This window comes from Pezoporus flaviventris, unplaced genomic scaffold (assembly GCF_033815535.1).
Source record: "Pezoporus flaviventris isolate CSIRO_AGI_PZ_B2104156 unplaced genomic scaffold, CSIRO_AGI_Pfla_v1 ptg000026l, whole genome shotgun sequence".
Taxonomy (NCBI): Eukaryota; Metazoa; Chordata; class Aves; order Psittaciformes; family Psittacidae; genus Pezoporus; species Pezoporus flaviventris.
The window spans coordinates 49735-71187 of NW_026892574.1; the positions used below are offsets into that span (position 1 = coordinate 49735).

At 55.3% G+C, this 21453-nt stretch overlaps 3 protein-coding genes across 4 annotated transcripts in view; 1 reads left to right on the forward strand and 2 right to left on the reverse strand.

The window, feature by feature from the left end:
* Window positions 1–18859, forward strand: part of RNF123 (ring finger protein 123) — a 47376-nt gene extending 28517 nt beyond the window's left edge. For both annotated transcript variants that reach the window (XM_061458210.1, XM_061458211.1), the window contains exons 31-39: window positions 2937–3076; window positions 3267–3455; window positions 5099–5174; window positions 5845–5929; window positions 17515–17657; window positions 18005–18099; window positions 18215–18300; window positions 18414–18595; window positions 18627–18859. In XM_061458210.1, coding sequence (XP_061314194.1) covers window positions 2937–3076; window positions 3267–3455; window positions 5099–5174; window positions 5845–5929; window positions 17515–17657; window positions 18005–18099; window positions 18215–18300; window positions 18414–18513 — 914 coding nt within the window. In that variant the 3' untranslated portion in view covers window positions 18514–18595; window positions 18627–18859. The remainder of the gene's footprint in view (window positions 1–2936; window positions 3077–3266; window positions 3456–5098; window positions 5175–5844; window positions 5930–17514; window positions 17658–18004; window positions 18100–18214; window positions 18301–18413; window positions 18596–18626) is intronic.
* Window positions 13265–16560, reverse strand: AMIGO3 (adhesion molecule with Ig like domain 3). The gene has a single exon (XM_061458212.1). The coding sequence runs from the start codon at window positions 15806–15808 to the stop codon at window positions 14153–14155; it is 1656 nt and encodes a 551-aa protein (XP_061314196.1). The 5' UTR covers window positions 15809–16560; the 3' UTR covers window positions 13265–14152.
* A 77-nt stretch (window positions 18860–18936) lies between the features above and the next one.
* Window positions 18937–21194, reverse strand: GMPPB (GDP-mannose pyrophosphorylase B). Its single transcript, XM_061458218.1, has 7 exons — window positions 20924–21194; window positions 20801–20849; window positions 20046–20347; window positions 19891–19969; window positions 19668–19795; window positions 19293–19475; window positions 18937–19123 (listed from the first exon to the last, which is right to left on the reverse strand). The coding sequence occupies exons 1-7, from the start codon at window positions 21131–21133 to the stop codon at window positions 18992–18994; spliced, it is 1083 nt and encodes a 360-aa protein (XP_061314202.1). The 5' UTR covers window positions 21134–21194; the 3' UTR covers window positions 18937–18991.
* Window positions 21195–21453: the final 259 nt, after the last annotated feature.

Genomic DNA, 21453 nt, shown 5'->3' on the forward strand with positions numbered 1-21453 from the left:
AATAGCACTGACAGCAGCATCTTTAAATGCAGAATCCTCTTGGGAGCAACAAAAGCCAAAGAAAGAAGTTCACTGTTCCCTGGTGTTAGCTTAAAACCTTAAAAAACCCTGCATAATTGTGGAGAAGTTTGACAACGGGCACCATTTTTTAGTGCTTTTATAGATGGGCACAGTCTTCGACAGCAGCAGGGAAAGCATTTAAGAACCTAGAATTGGAGGTTTGGAGCAAAGTCATACCACTTATTGGAAAAAGACCATGAGGAAATAGTCATTGGCTAATAATCAGGATAAAGCAAGTTATTGCAAGCATAAAAGCATCCTTCAGAAAGCCAAAGCTGCCTTCTAATGAGGTAGACTTTGGCTGGGCGATTCATTTAAGATCTGTCCTGACTTGAAATGTTGGTAAAAGAGGCTTTGGCGACAGACCAACAGGTCAGCCCACAGAGCTCATCCATGAGGAGTGGTGATCCTTGCTTAGAGCTGCTTTGGTATTTGAAGGCTGGAAGGAAGCTGATATGGCAGCAGTTTTAATAAAAAGCACTTTTTGTATGCTGAGGGGAAGCTCGAGAAAAGAAGACATGAAAAACTTAACCCTCCAAAAGGACCTTCCACTTCTGAATGACTGGGAGAGAAAATGCTGATGGAATTTAGCATCACCAGGTGTGGAGTGATAAATGGGAAAGGAAAATGTGATTAAAAACCAGCGGGCTGCAAGCTCTCATCTGTTCCCTATTCAAGCTGGTATCTTCCATAACCCCTTTAATGGTGTCCAAATCCTTATTTCCCAGTCAGGAGTGAGATTTGGGGTCATTCTTCCCCAGAATTTTCTCCTTTATGTTGAATACAATCAAGTTTTTTGTCCCAGTCCTCAAGTTTCTCAGGGTGCCCCTAGGACATTGGACAAAGCTGCTGGTTTAGTGTCATCAGCAAATTTGGTAAGGGTGTGCTGTACGCCATCATCCATCACTGTCAGAGAAGACAGTGAGGTTGGTTCCAGTGTTCACTCCTGGGCTTCTCCACTTGTGCCTTGCAAGTTCCTGAGGGTTACTCTTGAACTGTCAACCTATTGCAGTCTTTTGAAAAATACCAGCTTGATGCCCAGTGAAAGGAACAAATCACACTACAGCAATTCTGAGGAAGGAAAACAGAACTAAACCAAAACTACATTATGCCTTCGTGCAAATCTGCCACATGCTTGTGGTTTGGATGCTGTGTGAGCTTCTGGTTCCACTTCTCCAAAGAAAATCTGGGAGAACTGGCAAGGCTCGGGGAGGGATGGCAAAGGGAATAGTTTCTATAGGAGAAACTGAACAGGCTGGGGCTGTTCCCATTCAAAAGACTATTGTGAAGGCTTGGAAGCATGGCTAGCTGGAGGAATTGACTGGAGGGCAGCATTTTGCTGTCTGTCCCACCAGGAGACGGTTGCAGAGGATAAATACCAAATAAAGTGAGTAGGAACCAAGCTCAAATCCAAATTCGTCCCACTGCACAGAACTGGGCTGTGAAATAATTGCTCCAGGATATGTTCAGTGCTAAAGACTTACACAATTTAAGGGGATGCTGGGCAACAAGTCGACTGAGGACCACTAAATATGTATAAAGGACATCTAGCTTGGGCAGTCCCTGAGCCATGTGTAGCCAAGGGCTGAGAAAGTACTTGTGGGTGGGACCAGGACATCAAAGATATTTGTTGTGATGGAATCCCTCCCAAATATGTGCTTTTAGGCAGGATCAAAGCCAGGGTGCTGGCCTGCCCAAAGTAATTATGCACTATCAGCAGTGTCCTCCATAACAACTTGCTAGTGGGTATTTACAGTATCATTTATCCTGTTTCTATTTGAGCTGATGGTCTCCTGCCATTCCCTTCTGGCTTTGCTAATCCCAGCTAACAATCTGCCTGTAGTTATGCATTGCTTCTCAATCCCTAGGGATGTGGTGGACGTTGCCCTGTGTTTCATTTGCCTGGGCTGGCCTTTCAAGAAGCTGCCACTCCAAAGACACAGCATGGCTTGTTCCTCTGGGCACCACAGTGCTGTCAGAGCTTCCACATGCTCTTACTAACAGCTTCTAATAGAGGGAAAAGTAGTTAGATTGGAGGTTTTCCCTGTATTTGGTAAATCTGTTCAAGTTTCTTTCTCCAAGCTCTGAATTTTAGCCTGTGGTTTGAACTTTCATACCCTCCCCGCAGTGGTAAATGCTTTTGTGAGCCTTTCACTGACAGTGAGTCCTGCTCATGAGAGGCATCGGTTTTGTTTGTGCCCCCTTCCTTTCCCTGTGTGGCCATGGGGCCAGTGCCCCCCAAAACCCTGACAGCTGCTGTGTCTGACCCTGTCTGTGCTCTTGATAGTGAAAAAGCCCCGAGGTGATATACCGTGTACCGTGGGGATGTGTCTGTGCTCAGGCTGAATCTGGCCAGAGAGCATGGGCAGCTCTGCCTGAGTCTGCCCAGGGCAGAGCCAGCCCTAGCTCCATGCAGAAGCCTCTGAGGAGTGGAATTTACTAGGTACCTTCCTCCCTGGATGCAGGTAGACAGGCACGGCCACGTGAGACCAAGGATGGCCGTGCTAGCTCCAGGCAGCTGCTGCCACACTGGTATCAGGAACAGTTAATGCTGAGCTGACCATGGGCTGCAGAGCTGAGCAGGAGGGATGCAGAGCTGCAGGGCAGTGCTTCAGTGCACATGGGCAGCAGTGAGCAAACAGGGCTCTTCCCTGCTTAATTCAGGCTGGCATTCCAAAAGGAGCGCTTGGAGGCACAACAGGTGAGATTGCTGAATAGTCCCTGCACTCCAGCTCTCAGTGCCCTGCCACCTCTGCTTACTATATAACACAAGCCAACATTTACCAAGCCCAGGACTGGGCTCCCAGCGTGGCCTTGCCCCCCACCCATGGCCACTCTGGGACCAGGCCACTGAAGCTGTTGCTGTCCGGTTTCAGAGCCATGTCCCTCCACCTTGCTGCAGCGGCACATGGCAGATCTGCTCAGCAGTGACCGTGACCTGGCCCCCAGCTTCCTCAACAGTGTCCTCAACCAGCTGAACTGGGCTTTCTCTGAGTTCATCGGCATGATTCAGGAGGTGAGTGTGCCACCCAGGGGTCTGGTACTCAATGAGTGCTTATGTCCTACACACGGCAAGGTTCAAGACCCAACTCTCAGGGTTGGGTGTGCTGTGGTTCCCCCGCATGTGTGGGAGCTGAGTGGGCTGGGGTCACAGACCTTCTTTTGGGAAGGGGGCACCTTGTTAAGCTGTCTCCGTTGCTTGGCAGATCCAGCAGGCAGCAGAGCGCTTGGAGAGGAACTTTGTGGACAGCCGGCAGCTGAAAGTGTGTGCTACCTGCTTTGACCTGTCAGTGAGCTTGCTCAGGGTGCTGGAGATGACTGTCACACTGGCACCAGAGATCTTCCTTGACTGGAATCGACCATCATCAGAACTGCTGCTTCGGAGGCTTGCCCAGGTATCATCCTTTAGTGGAGTGAAAGGGCATAGGGGTCCCTCTGCCTTCTCTCCAGATGTGCTGTGAAGTGGGGACTCCTGCTCCAAATACTGGAGTATTTAAAGCTGCCACAGCAAACCCAGCTGCCACAGAGCAAGTGGTGCTCCCTAAAATCACTACACATCAACTGCTCCCCTCCTTTGCAACTACTGTGGTCACAGCTGATTTCTGCCTCTGCTGGGAAGGCGGAGGACAGCTACTTAAATCTTCCTTCAGAGGGGCTATGACCAGTTGCTTCCACTCAGTAAATGCTGAATTCTCCTGTGTCAAGCAGTGTCATGAAATCTAGAGAAGGAAGCATGGTACCTCTGAGCAAACTGCTGTGCAGAGTGTAGCTGGCTTCACAGGGATCATGCCCTCATGTTTGGACAGGCATCTTGATCTGTTATCCTTCATTCTTAGGATATGGCATCAAACATCTCCACTTGCTTGCTGGGGTGATCGTACAGCCCTGTTCCAAACTACAACAGCATTTAGGCTCCAGTAAGTTAGTTTCTGTTCTAAAGCATGGGCAATCCTGGAAAGCCCAAGTACAGACTGCTCTTGTAGGAGCCAGCCTGGTGGAGAGCAGTCGTACATACCTTACCTATACTACGAGGGTTGGGTTGATACAAGGGTTGAGGCTCAGGACTCTGAGCAGACAAGTCAAAGCGGGACATAGTGGGGTCTAGTACAGTCGGGGAGTGTTCAGATTTGATCCTGGGATTTCTGTAGGGATCACTGTGTGAGGAGGAAAGTGAGGGGCCCTTAGCAGGTGGTCTAGGCAAGCAGGAGAATAGGCAGCAGAGAGAAGGGCACTGCAGCATCCCACTCATGTCCTGGTGATACTATGAAGCCATGCCCCACTTCTGAACGTGTCCACAGAGGGGTGCAGTATTCTGCTCTTTGTGCATGAGGGCAACAGGAAGAGGGATGCTGCATTTGAGAGATGGTGCTCAGCTTGCAGCAGTTGTATCAAGCCTGGAGGAGACCCCACTCATCCCACTGGGGGTTTGGGTGAGAGCTAATGGTGGCTAATGAAGTGTCTTTACAGTTGATTCCTTCTGTGCTGGTCATAGGCAGAAATCTCTGCCTGTGGTGATGTTCTCTCAAGCAGAGCAGCAGACTGCTCTCTGTGCTCATCCTGTGCTTCAGGGCTGGGAGGTCCATCCAGCTGACAGCTCCAGGCAGGGCAGGACCTGGACTGTGCTTCACCCTGCTGACACTGCTTTTGCCTGCGGCTGCTAGCCTGCTCTTCACAGCCTGTGGGTGTCCTAGGAACTGTAGCTTCTGCTTGCCAGGAGGCTTTATCCACAGAAGTAGCTTGGCTTCTTTAGGTGGGATTCAGATTTAAGTGAAAGATGCTGAGATTCAGGTGTCTTGACCTCAGACTGAGTTTTCCCTAGGAGGTTTGGGTCTGATACAACCAAGGTGGTAAGGTGCCATCTCCGTCATGCCAGGGCCAAACAAGGTCTGTGCTGTAAGCCTCCCTTGGTGCATTTACCTGCTCCCAGGCACCAAACCTGAACTATAAGGACGTGCTGCCCCAAAGCATGGTGTTTGGATGCTGCTTACAGAAAGGCCCATTCAGATAATACAGACCCTCTCTGCTTTTCCCTGCACAGCTCTTGAACCAGGTGCTGAACCGTGTGACAGCTGAAAGGAACTTGTTTGACAGAGTGGTCAATCTCCGTCTGCCAGGTGAGTCTGTACATCAACAATGTGTCCTGCTCCATGCTGAATGAATGCTATTGGGACGTGAGGGATGGCTTGTATTGAAGGTTGGTGTAGAGGTCTATGGGATTAGACCTCAGGCCTGGCACATCCCTGGCTTGGGAAACCAGTCTGGTCCCACAGACTGCCACAGGAATGCTGTCTTCAGAAGACATGTAAATCCTCCAGATGTAAATGAGTGTTGGTGCTCTTCCTAGGCCCTAAACCTCTGTCTGTTCAGTAGCTCTGGTACCCACCAGGATCTCTGTCCCCATGAGACAGCTGATACATGGGTCTGGCTGTCGCAGTTAAAGTGGTAGCCATGCTGTGCTTGGACGAGGAGGTATCTTGCTAGACACTGATCTGACATAGGTTAGGTGGTGCTGTTTGAAAGGTTCAAACCCTGGACAGATTGCAGTTTAGTTAGTAGGCTTGGTTGCTGGGTTCTGCATTGTGTAAAGGGTGCACTGAATTGCTGAGGGAAGCCATTCTTAGCAATATCAGCCCTCTTCTTTGTGAAAGTGACTGTGGGCAGCTGAGTTGGGTCTGGTAGCAGACTGGCTCCAGGTGCTGTGTTATGGGCATCCTATATTTCCTATAGAGCAGCTCTTGCCTGTTGCGGTGGCAGCAGCTCTACCTTTCTCTTTTGCTTTCATAGGGCTGGAGAGCGTGGACCATTACCCAATCCTTGTGGCTGTGACGGGGATACTGGTCCGGCTGCTTGTGGACACTGATGCTCAGGGGTGAGTGGCTTTTGATTCCCAAAGCATGGAATCACTGCATGTGGCATTGCTTTGGGTGCTGCGATAGTCAGTGCCATGGGAGGTGTTGCAGGAGTGATGTGGGTGCGCAGGGAGCAGCAGAGTGAGGTGAAGCAGATGTGATGGAGCATGCAGAAACCAAAGAGCTGCATGCCCCTGCAGGAGCTGCATCCCAGTGCTGCTGGGTGCGAAACTCCTTCCTGTGGTGCAGGAAAGCCCTTGTGAGAGGTAGCTACGAGGTGCTGTGCTGACAGCATATGTGTACCTTCCTCCTCAGGAAGGGGTCTGGCACTCAGTGTGACAGGACAGCTGCTGTCGGAGGCTGTGAGTGTTGCATGTAAAAGAGCTGTGCTGATGTGGTGACACAGGCAGTGCTGCAGTTCACAGCAGTGGGTTGGGGTTCATTAAATTTCCTTTACTCTGGATTTATCTCAGGAAGGCATCAAATGTGTGCAGAGCCCTCTGGCTTCCCAAACCTGTGACACAAAGTGAGACAAATCCTGCCCAGGCACTTAGGTGATGCTGATTTTCAGATGAAGCAGATCTTGTCTTTGTGGTAACCAGCTATTCAGAGAGATAGCACTGGGGGAGTGATGTGGCTTGACAGAGCTGCATCTGACCTGTTGGTTTCTATGTGTCTGTGCCTGCTTGTACCAAGTCCTGCAGATAAGCCTGTTCTGATGCCCTTTGCAGCTCTGCCTTTGCTCTCTCCCACTGTCATTCGTAGGTGTCTTGCCTAGCCACTGCGCACTGTAGGGTGCTATAGAAGATGGGGCTCTTCTCTCTGTGCTGTATATCCTGCTTGTTTTCACATTTGGAGAACATGATAATCTCTGGCTTTATGGAGAGCAGAGCCCCATCTGGCCAAGCAGCTCAGCCCTGCAGCCAGTCTTTCGGCTTTTTCTCTGAAGGACTCAAAGATGTACACAAATGTATCTAATTATATCCTGCCTCTGTGGCTGCTGCACCAGTCTCACAGCCCCAGGTGTTACAGTGCCAACAGCTTAGCACAAGGTCATTGATCAGTGGCCTTTCTGGACTGGGAACAGGGGGGAATTTTGCTCGCCCCCAGAATCCTGCTCCGTGGAAAGGGCAAACATCATGAATTTGACGCAACAACTAGACACTTCTTCCTGGAGGGAAGGGGGGATGTGATAAAGCAGTTCCCTGCACGCCAGGCAGGATAAGAAGGCCTTCACTTGCTCCCTGAACCTTGAACATCTGTCCCAGGTCAGGTTGCTTGTAGAGTCAAAGGGGGGAAGGTATAAAGCTTTTGCTCTGGTTCTCAGTGTAGCAAACTCTGAAGACCGCTGGGAAGATGGTAATGTGATAATTACATCCTTCCTAGCCTGCAGGTTGTCCTGGGGAGACAAAAAGCTTCTAGACTGTGTCTTTACCTGAAAAGCCAGTTGTGCTTTGGGTTAATGAAACTGAAACAGGCAGTGTCAAAGGGGCTGTTTGCCCCCAGACCACATTGTCCCCTGTCTGCCAACAGCATCCTCTGTGCCTGGGGTAGCAGCAGGCTGCAGAGTTACAAACCAGAGGTGCTGTCTCCTCTGGAAGTGACAAGTCTCTGATTGATCTTCAGGGGCTCTGTAGTCACCTACTTTGTCACTGAAAAGCAGAAATAAATACGAAATGGGGGAGTGATGCAAGAAAAGCATCATCTCTTTATGGTGGACCTAGCTAAGCAGGAGAAGCACAAGGTGGAGCAGGAGAAAGCCCAGGTAAAAATGTCTATAAACCAAAATGGTTCTATGTGGTTTTGAAAAGCTCTGCAATAAATCTGAGGTTTGGTATGTCACAGATCTATAAAAGGCAAGCAAACGTTGCAGGGGACCCACTGAGGTCAATCAAGACAGAAGAATCAAGGCTGATGGCTTGGAGACCCTCTGCTTCTAGCCAAGCAGAGGAGATGGGCAGCCTCATGCTAGAGAGCAGCATGGCTGCAGGCAGAGTACCTCACAGGGAAGGGAAAACTGATCCATTCACCCTCTTTGTAGCATTCTGAACGGAGGACTGGGGTGCAAGTGTTGTACCCTGCTTATAGAGTGGTTCTGTGCTGTGCAGGCATGTTGAAAAACAGCAAACAAGGATAGGATGGAGGGAAACTGCTGATATGAGAGGAAACACAGAGGGTTTTCTGCTGCCTTTGTGTTCCTTGAGGGTTCAGTGCTGATTTGCAAGTCTCTTGGCACAATCGCCACAGGATGCTGAAGACTGAGAGGTGCCCTTGGTGTGAGCATAGCCCCATCCTCACAGTCACGTAAAACCAGGGTAATGGTACAGGTCAGCAACAGCTGGCCAGGAGCAGGGCAATGGGAAGTGTCTGCACGTGTGTGAGCAAAAGGATGGTCCATGGAATGGAAAAGGAGAATTTAAATCTTCCTTGGGTCTGTATGCTCCCATGGGAGATGATTGCTATGGGTCTTGTTGCTCAAAGGATCCCATATGTAACCACAGTCTCCAGAGCAAACCCATTTATATGAACTCAGAAGGAGACAGCTTCTTTCTTCTCTTCCTCTCAGTGCAGCAAGCAGGATAACAGGACAGGCTTTTTTCCTTGCTTGGAAGCACTCTGCCCAGGCAGTGCTGGAAGCAGGTAGAAATCTTTTCCAGGTGCCATTTGATAACTCCCAGATTGCTAGAAATTAAAAGCAGAGAGATTATCTCGCCCACATTTGCATGTAGGAACTTCTCTGTGGAAATTACTTGGGACTCTAGATGTTAGCCTGACTGGTCCCCTGTGAGGAGGCTCTGCCCCAGAGGATGACAGAGAATGAGATATTGGGTGACTTCCTTGGTTTTGCTGTGTTTTTTCTGGTTGCCTCGAACGCAGCAAACTGATGCTGTACCAGGCACTTGAGCAAGCTTTGTCCTAGGACAGAGAGAGTGGGTTCATCTGGAAGTGGAGGAGTGAAGTCCCATTTATGGAGCCAATGGGGAATGGGTGGGAGTAGAGAGCCAAAGCCCTGCCAACTCACTCAGCTTCATTGTCAGGATGCCTCAGCTGCTCCTTGCCCAGCACAGAACTCTCAGCCAGGCATCGAGTCCTCTCGCTTCAGACTCCTGGCATCAGAACCATTAAGCACAAGAAAAGAGAACCTTGCCCAGGCTGGGATGTGATGAGGCAGTTGATACATCATACACCTTAGTCCCTGGATGGAGCAGGCTCTGCTTTTGAGAGAAAAGAAATGTTTCCTCACTGGGGATGGCTAGTGCTGCTTGTGGTTAACCAAAGCTTCTTGCCCACTTTGTCCAGGCTTACTGATCTTTGTAGCAGGCCCTGGAGATTTTGTGGCTCAAGTCCCTCTCTGTAATGGACTTTGCAAACAGGGGCAGAGAATTAGTGCAGGACACAGGTAGGGAGCTGCTGGCTCAAGCTGGAGTCTGTCATCAGAGGGTCTTCTAGTTCACAGACAGGAGCATGGGAGTTGCCTGTCCCTTGAGGGCTTGCCGGGAGGGAGCTAAACCTTGTCAGCAGGTGAGAGAAGGGCAGCCTGGTGCTGGGGCCTGGGCTCACTGACAGACAACAGCTTCTTCATTTAAAACTATTTTGGTCTTTGCAGTGTTGTCATGGGACTTGTTGAGTGTCCTGACATGCTGCTCTCACCCACCCTCAGGTCTGACAGCAGTTGAGCAGCACCTTCGTTGCAGGGAGCCTCAGTGCCTGGCAGGGACGGGGAGGAGGGATACTTGTGTGCTGCCTGTTCACCAGGCCTACCGACTGAGCCTTGGGTTTGTGGGAGGAGAGGGAAGGCAGGATCTGGCAGGCTGAGCAGGTATCATCCCCATGTTGGTCTGCTAAATAATTGAGCAGATTTTCTATCAAGCCTCTTTTGGAGTGAGCTAATGGAGCAGAGTTGGCCAGAGCTTGTGTAAGGATCCTGGCACAAGCAAGCAGCAGGGGAAGGGGTGAGGCCCAAAGGTGAAGCTGTTGGTTCTCTGTGTGTGAGGGCATGTTGTAATTAGGATTGGGCATATGGATTGGAACAGGCTTTGTGGGAAGTGAGTGGCCATTCCAGAGCAGAAATGAGCTGTATTGTATCAGATCTTGGCCACCATTCCACTCCTTCAGCTTCTGTCATGCCCCATTGACACCATGCCCTCAGAAGCGTGGAGAGCAAGGCCAGGCGAGGATGTTCCTCAGCCTTGCCCTTAGCTGATGCTCTCAGTGTGAGTTAGAGCATTAAGACACATGCAAGGAGTCAGCAAACTTGTCTGCAGTGCAACTGTACAAGAAAAGACCTAAGCAGCCTTCAGGGTGTATCTCCAAGAGACTTCTGCCCAGAAGATGGAGAGGACAGGAGGAAAGAGCCCTTTGGTCACCAGGAACATGGTGGTACCAGCCAGCAAAGCACAGGATGGGGATCCTGGGCCAAAACCAACCACACTGTGCCAGTGGGATGCTGAGTATGAGTCAGTGGGACTTGCCAGGAGCTGCAGCACTGGGCTGATATGATGTTGGGGTAATTCTGGCTGGATCCCTACCACTCTTCTCCTTTGTACAGTACAGATGGGTGCAGAGGGACTGGCGGGAGGGCGGGGATGGAGAGATTCCTTGGGCAGAAGTAACACACTGGTAAGCAGAAAGGTGAGGATGCACCAGGTGGGGGAGGCAGGCCAAGCAGGATCTGGTTTTGGGGTCACCCCCATTGGAAAAGTCACAGAAGATCCCAGCCTGCAGGTTCCTAAACTCAGCCTGGTCACTCATCTACATGCTTGAGCACTGCTGGGATTCTGGGGACTTGGCAGGTCCCTGCTGGACATGGTAATTCTCTACAGTCCTGTAGGACACTGTAATTACTGATCACTTAAATGCTAATGCTCCTTCAACATGGATTGATGAGCAAGCTGTGTTGGAAGAAGGTGCCAGGAGCACTCAGTCTAAAGGAGTCCCTGTATGGAGGAACGACTAGCTCAGACCTAAGTTTCATGGTTTAAAATGGAGTCTGATCTACTGATCTTAGTTTTTACAGGCTCCAAACCAGAGCAGGGGGACTGCCAAGGCTGGGATCTCCTGGCTCCTCGGGGCTATCAGGGACATGCTGGGAGGCAGGAGCAGGTATTGTGTGGGCCAGCACCGGGCTTTTCTGCTTTGAGCTCTTTGGAAAACTGTGAGGACAGGATCCAAGTCCAGCCATGGTGTGTCCAGCCCTGGTGGCAGGAGGACAGGCAGGAACTGGCATTCAGTGCACCCATATTGTCCTGGCTGAGCTGTACTGGGGGAGACAGGAGTCAGCATTGGAGGCCGGTCGCAAAGCCCAGTCCTTATCCTTGTGTGCGCGGGACAGGTCCCTGTGTGCTGGGGACACTGAGCTTTGTGCTGATCCTTTGCTTTACCCTGCAGAGTCAAGGAGCAGGAGGCCACTTTGGCAGCAAGCCAGGGCTGTAATGGTGCAAAAAGCTGCCAAGAGAGGACAGTGTATTCCTCTGAGAGGATCCATTACATTTCCCAACTCCCCCCTGGCAGGGAGGCAGTGTTCCGGGCTATGTTTTTCCTTGCTGAGATGTTTTGCCTTTCAAGCTGCTTAATGAATGGCTTTGACAGTTCAAACTGCCTTGCCTTGCTCGTTGGAGCAGCAGTGTGGCGTGGGGTCCTTCCCGAGCATCCGGAAGGTGTGAAACAGAGCAGCAGGATTTTCCTGGGTAAAGGCAGGGGGGAGACCTTGGGGGCAGCACTGACACAAACCTCAGGTGTGTTGTCCCTGACATAGTGGAGCTCAGACTCCCTGCAGGGATAGGAGTATTGCAGCCAGCCTAGAAGGGCTCTCCTGGACTTCTCCAGGCTGGAGTGTCCCCAGAGGGGAGCCCTCAGGAGTTTCTTCACACTCCAGTTTCCCCAAGGTCCAGTCATTAGCCACAGCCAAGGATGCAGGTTTGCAGAGGCATTAATGCCTGGGAAGTTGATGTTAGCACCAGCAAGGAGACCTACAAGGATGGCAAGAGGTTTGGACCTGGGCCCTGTTGGCTAGGTCTCTTTCCCAGATACTCCCAGGGCAAATTCAGTCCATCCTTCCTGTGGGATCCCTGCCTGGGTGTAAAACCAGGGGATGGCATTGCCTCATCCATTCTCAAGGGACAGGATACCACTCACCTATCCATCTGACACAGAAGCACCTCATCACCCTGCTGTAGCTCCCCAGTGGGGCCAGCTCAGCATCGCAGGCTCGTCAGGAGCTGTGCACTGACGGGAGGTGGCAGGCTGGCAGTGGCAGGGGTGAGGGTGCAGGCTGCGGGGCCTGTCGCTCCGCATCTCATCGCCTGTGCTGACTGCTAGGCAGCAGCACGGGGTGCACAGTACTGGGGCATGTATCACATGAGGCTGTGAGCAAGGTTGGTGTCAGGAGGAGCACTGGGAGGTTGTCTCAGGATAGCTGCTTTCCAAATGCTCTCTGCTCCTAGAATGGGTGAGGGGTTTCCGGCAAGTGCTTTGGGCAGGGTTGGGGTTTTGCTGGGAAAAAAAAAGACCCAAAAAAGCTGCTTTTTTCCTGGCTGAAAGACTTGAAGGATGGGTGCTAGCACTGCCCTGATGCTGCAGGGACCTTCCCCTCCCACCAGTCACAGTGCTGCCAGCAGCTCTTGGGGCTGCGGTGCATGGCCGTGGCGGGCTGTGGGTTAGAGGGATTGTTTGTGAGGGGTCCTAGTTCCTGTTTGTGCTGCCCAGGTTGTGTCTGAGCTGTGCTCCTGCAGCAAGGTGGGCCCAGCATCCCCTGTGCTGCAGGTGACAGCCACATGCTCCTGTTCTGGCTGTGGCTGGGATCATGGTGGCCAGCAGAGGTGGGGGGGGACACCCTTATCCCTCTGCAGGACTAGGCAGGTGATGTGGGGGGTAGAGCTGCTCCTTGTGCCAGGGGTGGGTGCTGGGAAAGCAGCAGAGGTGTCCAGTGAGGTGGGGGCTCTGTCTGCTGAGGGCATGGAGACTCACGGTCTCTCCAGAGTGCCTCTCCCCTACATCTACATCCTGTTTGTCCCTTTTGGGGTCTGGTTGTGCCCTTGCGTCAGTAGGTGCTGCTCTGTTCCAGCCCTCAGGCATCACTTTGCAGACCTGCTCTTGGGGACAAGGCACTTGATGCCCTCTTGCACCAGCCCCAGGCCACCAGCTCTGTCTCACCACATTTAACCCCCTCACTGATGCCACCCTAAAGCCGTTTGATGGGAACAGAGGCTGCAAAGCCCAGTGCAAATCTGTGTACTGGGCCAGCAGAAATTCAGGGCTCCCTCAGACCACCCCCAACTCCCACCACTGTGCCCAGGGGTTGCAGGGTGGCTGCATGCTGCTGCCCTGCAAGGGCAAGGAGACACTCAGCCCAGCATAAGCTTAAAAAAATAGGCATTTTTATTTCAATGTAACTAGAGAATTACAACCCAGGAGAGGAGAGGATTACTCACATTTATCGATAGGCTTATTAGATTACTGCCTAAATAGCTGTGCTTTAGCAGCGCATTTGTCCACCTCAAGGAGAAGCAGTGAAGGAGGGTGGTGCATCCGAGACCTCATTGTCCTTGGTGGCATGAGGAGCTCTGAGCAATGCGGTCGGGTGGTGTATCACATCACCTAATCCTGCCGTGACTATTTACAGCTTCTTGGGAAGCAAAAGCTTGCGATGTTTGCTTGGCTGCATGGTCAGGGGCTGAGCTGCATCTCTCTCCTGCGTGGCCACCACTGGGGAGAGGGTGCCTAACCCCCTTGTGACAGGGTCACGCTCTCCTGAGCTCCCAGGCATGGTATATTGATGGGGATGGCAGGGGCTGGAAGAGGATGGTGGCATTGCCACCCCCAGGGGCCCTGGCACGAGTGCTGCACTCATCATGGCTATTCCTTGGTGTGGGGGTCTGTGGCGGTGGCACCGTGTTTGGTCTTATGCCCAGGGACGTGGCAGACCACCAGCCTCCGTGTCAGCATTAGGGAGCTGGGGTGCCCACATGAAGTGGGGGTTTCTCAGTCATGCTGGATTCATCAGCATTGCCCTTATGCTAACAAGGCCATTGCCTTGTTCACACAAGGAGCTCTTGCCAGGCACTGGTATGCCCCGGCCCAAAACCCACCAGAAGCTCATGGCTGAAGCAGTTGTGGGTGGTGCTGATCACCCTTATGGGTCGCAGTCAAGCCAGGAATTCAGGGTGTTCAGTTATCCTGCAGCAATGGAGGAGAAGATCTCTTGGAATGCCTCGGTGTTGACGAGGGCACTCGGCTCTGCTCCGCTATGACACAATGGGGGTGTCTGAAAAGACAGAGCTGATGGACTCCGAGTCTGACTTGAGCTGCAGGACCTTGGGGTTCTTGGGGTCAGGGAAGTCCTCGCCAAGGGCCAGGCGGATCTTGCCATTCTGTGTCTCCCTGATGGGCTCAAGGAATACCACATGCTTGTTGGCACTGACCTTGCGGTTGGGCCCGTCAGTGGCGGGGGGAGTGGTGCTGAGGATGGAGGACTGGGCGCTGCACTCCTGCGGAGGGCTGAGAGGAGCTGGCTTCTTGCAGCAGTTCAGGCAGTGGCAGGGCGTGAGGTACAAGTAGATGAGCACCAGCACCAGGCTCACGATGCACCCCAGCAGGGTTGTGAGGCCAGTGCTAAAGGTCTCCCCATCCAGCTTGGGGTAGTGGACTGTCACGTTGACCTCACACAGCCTGCTGAAGTTGTGGGGGCTGTTGATGGCCAAGCCTACGTAGACCCCTGAGTGCCAGGGCTTGGCCGCTGTGATCTTCAGGCTGCCATTGTGGTAGACTTCCAAGGAGCGGTTGCTGTTCCCTGGGTGTTTGATGGGCTCATGGTGTGGGGAGATCCACATGTAGGTGGTGGCTGCAGCCGGGAGGCTGGTGTTGCAGGTAAGCAGAAGGGTCTGGCCCACCATCACAGGGAAGGGCAAGGGGTGCACGTCTTCAGGGCCCGTCGAGCAGTTCTCAAACATGTGGTTATATTTGAGGAACTTGATGAGGGACCGGGGCACGTTGTCAGACACCCTGCAGGTATGTTCCTCGAAAAAATCCTTCACAGAGCTGAAACCTCGCTGCTTCCAGTGCTGGAGCATCAGGTAGAGCGGGCAGCTGCACCTGATGGGGTTGTTGTGCAGGTACAAACCATTCCTGATGTTTTCAGGCAGAGCTGCCAGCTGCTCCACAGGGATGCTGCTCAGGCTGTTGGAGGAGAGGTCCAATGTGCGGAGGCTGTAGTTTCCCAGCCCCTGCACCGAGTGGAAGGGGAAGGTGGTGAGGTTGTTCCAGCTCAGGTAGACTTTCCGCAGGCCGCTCAGCTTAGCAAAGGCATTTTCATCCACTCGAGTGATGTGGTTGTTGTAGAGCAGCAGCTCCTCCAAGCTCACCAGCATGTCAAAGTAGTGTGTCTCCACAGCATGCAGGTGGTTGGAGGACATGTCGAGGTGCCGCAGGTAGGAGGCATTGTGGAAAGCCTGCAGAGACAGGTCCTTGATCTGGTTGTGACTGATGTGGAGGGCCTCAAGGTGTGGGACGGCGGCCAGCCAGCGGTCGTGGAGCTGGGTGAGGGCATTGTGGCTGAGGTCCAGGGTGGTGGCGGTGGGTGGCAGCGCATGGGGGACATGCTGCAGCATCCGCCGGCTGCAGCTCAGCAGGTCAGAGGTGCAGATGCAGGTACTGGGGCAGCTGCGGGGCAGTGGGGAGGCGTGGGAAGCATGGCCATGGGCACGCAGCTGGAGCAGCAGCAGAAGCTTCATCACCCATGGCCAGAGCTGGTCTGCGGGTGCTCGTGGGGACATTGTGCCGGGCAGCAGTCTCTGTGCAGCCCGGCAGCACAGCCAGGCTTGATAGGTAAGACAAGAGGAAACGTGCCCCAGTCCTCCCCGATCTACCCCTGTGTTGCCCTGGCTGGGTGCTCTACCAAGCATCCATAGATGCCACTTTGCACCCTGTAGAGGAGGATCCTGTTTCCAGCTGTGGGGCTTGGTAAGAGTTAAAGGGTGGCATCTCCCTGCCCAGCGAAGCTGCCTCGTACCTGTGCTCCAGCTGACCGTGGGCTGTCCAGCACTGAGGTGCGGGGGGAGCCGGTGTCCAGCACCAGGGGGTTGAGATGCTCTGCTGCTTCAGCGCTGTTTCGGGATGAGCGAACGCCTCGCTGCGTCCTGGAGCCCTGTGTCTCTGGAGTGCCAAGTTTCTCGGGGCTCAGTGCCGCCGCGGCACATCCCCACGCTCCAGCCGCCGGTGAGCCCCGTCCAGCAGCCAGTTCCCTCCCGGCCAGTATCTCCCGGGAGCTGGGCTCGCAGCAGGAGCGCGGTCCCGCTCCTGCCCCTATTTACGCGCTGGCGTGTGGGCTGGGCGGGATCCCATTGGTCCCAGCACGGGGAGTGGTGGCTGCAGTGGTGGCCATGGTCCACCCTTGTTGTCCTGCGAGCGGGCAGGGTGATGTGCAGCCACCACCAGCCCCTGCGTGGTTGCTTGTCCCCAGGGGTGCTCAGAGCCGCTTTGCCGACCCTCCAGCCTCATTGGTGCACGGCTGCTGTCCCTCTGGCTGGAGAATGGCAACCTCGACCCGCTGTAATCTGTAAGGCAGCCGTGCCGGCTGCTTTGTGACTGCCCAGCCTCTGGGAGGATGCTGGAATAAACCCACCCCATTGTCACCGCTGGGAGACCCTCATGTCCAGTCCTGCACCCAGGCTGGTAGCAGAGATGAAGGTCATCAGACACACACTCTACACCCACTTGTGGTCCTTCCTGCTGCTCTCATCCTGCACGAGCTGGCAGGGACCCCCCCCAGCACTCCCAGCCATGGGGTGAGCCCTATAGCAGAGGGGGAGGCCATGGCAAGGAAGGGGTGGTCACAGGGTGAAGGACATGCAGGAATGTCATTATCCAGAGCCTGGGTGCGTTAGTGAGGAGCGGAAAACCGGCTGGGGAATTGGTTTCCATTAGGGCAGCAAAAAGCTAATTTGGCGGCTGCAGCTGCCTGCGCATCAAGGGGCTGTTAACTCCCTGTGCCCCGGCCCAGGCTCAGCCTGTGCCACTGGTTTCTCCCTTGCATTGCCTCCTGCCTCAGTATCTGTGCTTGCCCCAGGGCTGGCCATGGAGCCAGCTCTGCTCCTTCACCAGGGCAGTGAACAAGCTGCAGCACCTGATGGAAATACTCACTAAGGTGACCTTCATCTGTCCTGCTGTCCTCACTGATGCTTGAAGCCAAGGAGAGCCATGACTGCTCCTTCCTGCCCTGTGGGGGCACCCACTTGCCCTAGGGGCATCTTGGTGCAGAGGCTGGGGGAGCACAGCACCCAACATGAGGCTGCTGCGTGGCAGCTCTCACCCTGGTGCTTCAAAGTGAGGGCAGTGCTGGCTGCTTCAGCTGCCCTGCAGCTCCAGCCAGGCACCGGTGCATGAGGGCTGCAGCCTCAGCAAGTGCTGATGCACCATATCGATCCCCGGAGCCTCTGTGCAGAGATGATGGAGGAGGAGGAGGATGGCTGCTGCCCTTCAGCTGCATTTGAGCCTGTACTGATGATGCAGGGAATGGGGGGGGGTGTGGGGTGTGTGTGTGCAGCTGGGTGGTGGTTTGTGATCACAGGAGGGTTGTTCCTAGGGCAGAAGCCTGACTGTCCCTCCACAGGGTCGAGCGTGCAACGGCGGTGCTGCTGGCGGACCCCTGTTTCCAGCTGCGCTCCATCCAGTACCTGCTGGGCCACGCTGAGCCCTCAGCCCTGGCAGCCACCGCCCCGGCCACTGAGAAGCGTCATTTCTCCCTGCACACCTGTAAGTGCTGGCCCTGCGATGGGCAGAGCAGGGCTGCCCCTGTGATGTGTCCCAGTCCCCTTCCTTAGCACTGGGGACAGGGGTCCATGGCCCCCTTGCTGATCCCCAGCAGTGGCACTTGGGATGGGGTTGTGTCCAGTGCCTTCTTTCAGCAGTGTTGTCCCTTCGCAGTGCCCCGTGTCCATCTTGCTGCCCCCAGCATGGGGATCCCTGTCCCCAGCACCAGGCCCCCTGCCCTGGCTGGGCACCAAGAGCAGTCACAGCCACTCATGCATTGCCCAGCCACCTCGGGACACATACATATGTGTGTCATATTCACACCACACACACCCAGTTTGTCCCCACAGACACAGATTACATCAGTACTGAGGAGTTGGTGAAGGTGGACAAGATGCTGAATCACCTAAGCGAGGAGTCCAAGCAGGCAGCTGCCACCACACTGGTGAGTGCCCCAGCCCGCTCCCCATGCTCAGCAGCAGCCCTGGCTCCTGGCAGAGCTGCCCTGGGATACAGGGCTTTTGCTGCTACTATTAACTGCCTGGTGCCTCCCACAACAGCCCACCAGTGAGGAAGATCTCTGCCCCATCTGCTACGCACACCCCATCTCAGCCATCTTCAGACCCTGTTCCCACAAGTCTTGCAAGTGAGTAGCTTCCATGTGTGACCCTAACACCAGGGTGACTGCCAGCACCTGCCCCCTCCTCCTGCCCTTCATGCTGTGCTGGGGAGCTCACACTATGTCCTCCTCTGTCCCAGAGCCTGCATCAACCAGCACCTGATGAACAACAAGGACTGCTTCTTCTGCAAGGCCACCATCACAGGGGTGGATGACTTTATCAAGCCAGCCAGCTCGTAGAGCCCAGCCCCACACCACGGGTTCCCCGCCACACACCAGCTTCTCCCCAAATATTCATGCTGCCCAGACCAGGGGGGCTGCAGTGTGGGGCTTGGGGCTGCAGGGAGAGAGAGGCTGGTGGTGGGGGGTGCAGCATCCCACTGCTCAGCATCTGGACCATAGCAGCCCCCTTGCCCCATGGGCCGTTCTCAGGGAGGGGACCCCAAGGCCTCAGCTCTGTGGCAGCACTGGGAACACACCGCAGTCCCAGGCCAGGGCAGGGGGCCGGGCTGGGTGTTCGGGCTGTTACCTTGCCCCTGGCTGGGGCCTGATTTCATGAAATGCAGCATTAAATTATTCTTCCTTATGCAGTGTCTTGAGACATGGGGAGGGGAAGCCAGGCCGGTGCTGGGGAGCACGCCAGTGCTCAGGCCACACTCAGTAGATGGAAATATAAATATTTAATCCAAGCCAGGAGCACAGGGCCCAGTGGGGGCTGCTACATAATGATGCGCGGCTCTGGCACCGACTCAGAAATGGACTTGTGTGGCAGCACGTTGGCCCCGTTGAGGTAGAGCTCGTCGTTGACGATGACATCCTCACCCAGCACCGTCACGTTCTCCATGCGCACCTGCTCCAGAGAAGCCCTATCACGCCTGCCCTGGCTCAGGTCTTGGTGCCACGCTCCTGCTCCTGCCCACAGGCACCAGTGCATCCCTCCATCCCTCCTTGTGCAGCCTGAGGCAGCAGGAGCACAAGAGCTGAGCCCCAGTCTCCCACAGGTGCACCCACGTTCTCACCCATTGCCCCACAGAGCAGCTCCAGCCGACGATGCAGGACTCCAACCAGGAGTGGGAGCGAATGCGGGCCCCCTCCAGCACGGTGCAGCGCTTGATGCGCACCCCATCCTCCACCACCACGCCAGCCCCAATCGTCACATTGGGGCCGATGACGCAGTTAGCCCCAATCTTGGCGCTGGGGTCCTGGAAGGAAGAGCGGCTGTGCCGGGGCCGGGAGGGCAGAGCTCTCAGCCAGAGCTCCCAGCATGGCCCACACCACCCGGACAGTGTGTGGACAGCAGCCCACAGCTCGAGGACAGCAGCGAGGACAGTGGTGGGAAGACAGAAAGTCCATGATGTGTGCTAAAGGCCAGTGTGCCGGGGGCTGGCACTTACCACCAGCACATTCCCTACAACACCAGGCCCTGAGTGCAGCTTCTCAGGGTGCTGAGCCCGCAGCGCCTGCAGGTACATGCACATGCCCGTAAGGAAGTCCTTTGGCTGCCCGATGTCCATCCAGAAGCCTGTGGGAACAGGGCCATTGTAACAGCCACCAGCACAACGGTGACAGTGGGGGCAAGACCTCCCCATGCTGCCTACAGCACGTGCAGCACCTTACCCTGCAGCTCCATGGCGTAGAGCTGCCCTTCCTGCGCCATGGCAGGGAAGATCTCCTTCTCAATGGAGGTGGGGCGCAGCTGCAAGGACAGGGCACAGGGCTGAGCCAGGGGCCTGGACCCCCAGCCTGGCCCAGGCCAGCATCCCAGCCTGTACCTGGATGCGCTGTAGGATGCCGGGACTGAAGATATAGAGCCCAGCATTGATCTTGTTGGACACAAAGACACGTGGCTTCTCCACAAAGCGGCAGATGCGGCCGGTGCCGGGCTCACTCACCACCACACCGTACTTGGCTGGCTCCTCCACACGGGTCACCACAAGTGAGCCCTCACCGCCGTGATGCCGGTGGAACTCGGCCAACGCCACAAAGGGGAACTCGCAGATCACGTCGCTGTTGAGGACAAAGAAGGGCTCCCCGTCCTCGGCCAGCAGGTCCCGTGCCAGCGCCAGGGGCCCCGCTGCCCGGCCATCAGTGACGCCACGGGGACAGGTTGAGCCCAACGCCTGGCCTCACCTGTGCCCATCCCAGCTCGCCAGTGCCCCAAGAGCCTCACTCAGTCCCACTGTCCCTGGTCCTTATTGTCAGCCTCTTCTGACACCCCTTGTCCCTCTTATCCTGTCCATGCCCATCCTGGTGTACCCCTCACCCTTGTCCTGCCTACGCCCACCCTGGTGTACACCTTGCCATGTCCCAGGTCCTCACAGCCCTATCCGTCTGTACCGTCCCTGCTCTCGGCATCCCCTAGCCCTACCCATATCCAGACTGCTGTCCTCAGTGCCCCCTCCTCCGGTTGTCCCCCTGCCAACCTCCCACTGTCCACTTCCGTCTAGTCCCCCGCTGCCCACGCTGCTATCCCCTGTGCCAGCCCAAGCCCCAGCGCCTCTATCCCTGTCAGCTGCCCGCACCCTACCTGTGCCCAGCGGCTCCTTCTCGTGAGACAGGGAGATGCGGATGCCGAGCTGCGGGCACAGTGTGAGCGGGGGGTGCGAGCCGGGTGCCGCGGGTCGGGACGGGGGATGCCGGGGACCCTTACCCGCTGCTCCTGCTCCCGCATGGCGGCTCCCAGCGCCTCCGACATGTAGCTCACGGCCAGCACCACATGGGTGACCCCCGCCTGGCGCAGGGCCTCCAGCTGGTGCAGCAGCACCGCCTTGTTGCAGAACTCCACCAGCGGCTTCGGCCGGCTCAGGGTCAGCGGCCGCAGCCGCGTCCCGAAGCCCCCCACCAGAATCAGCGCCCGCATCGCACCGCGCCACGTCAGCACCGCGCGCCGCCGCGTCACCGCCACGCCCCCACGCTCCCCCCCCCCCCCGCCCCGGGTCCTATCGCCCGCCCGCCCCGCCCCGGCAACGACTGCCCGCCCCGGGTCCTAGCGCCCGCCACTGCTGACGGCCCGCCCCGCGTCCTAGAAGCGGAAGGGCTCAGCCGCACCCCCAGCCCAGCCGCCAGGAACAGGCAGGCACGGCACACCGCGGACAAAAACAGATCCTTTAATGGTTTTTGGTTCTCTGTGAAGCACAAACGGAGTGATTATTCATGTAAAAACAAACAGGGTTGAGGCTA

Bases quoted from the DNA above. Each gene is read 5' to 3' on its own strand.
- AMIGO3 (XM_061458212.1), bottom strand. From the start codon at position 15,808: ATGCTTGGTAGAGCACCCAGCCAGGGCAACACAGGGGTAGATCGGGGA.
- GMPPB (XM_061458218.1), bottom strand. From the start codon at position 21,133: ATGCGGGCGCTGATTCTGGTGGGGGGCTTCGGGACGCGGCTGCGGCCG. The intron at 19,796-19,890 runs GTAAGGTGCTGC...CTGTTCCCACAG, and splicing joins CTACGCCATGGAGCTGCAGG to GCTTCTGGATGGACATCGGG. The intron at 19,124-19,292 runs GTGAGAACGTGG...TCTCTGGAGCAG, and splicing joins GCTGCTCTGTGGGGCAATGG to GTGCGCATGGAGAACGTGAC.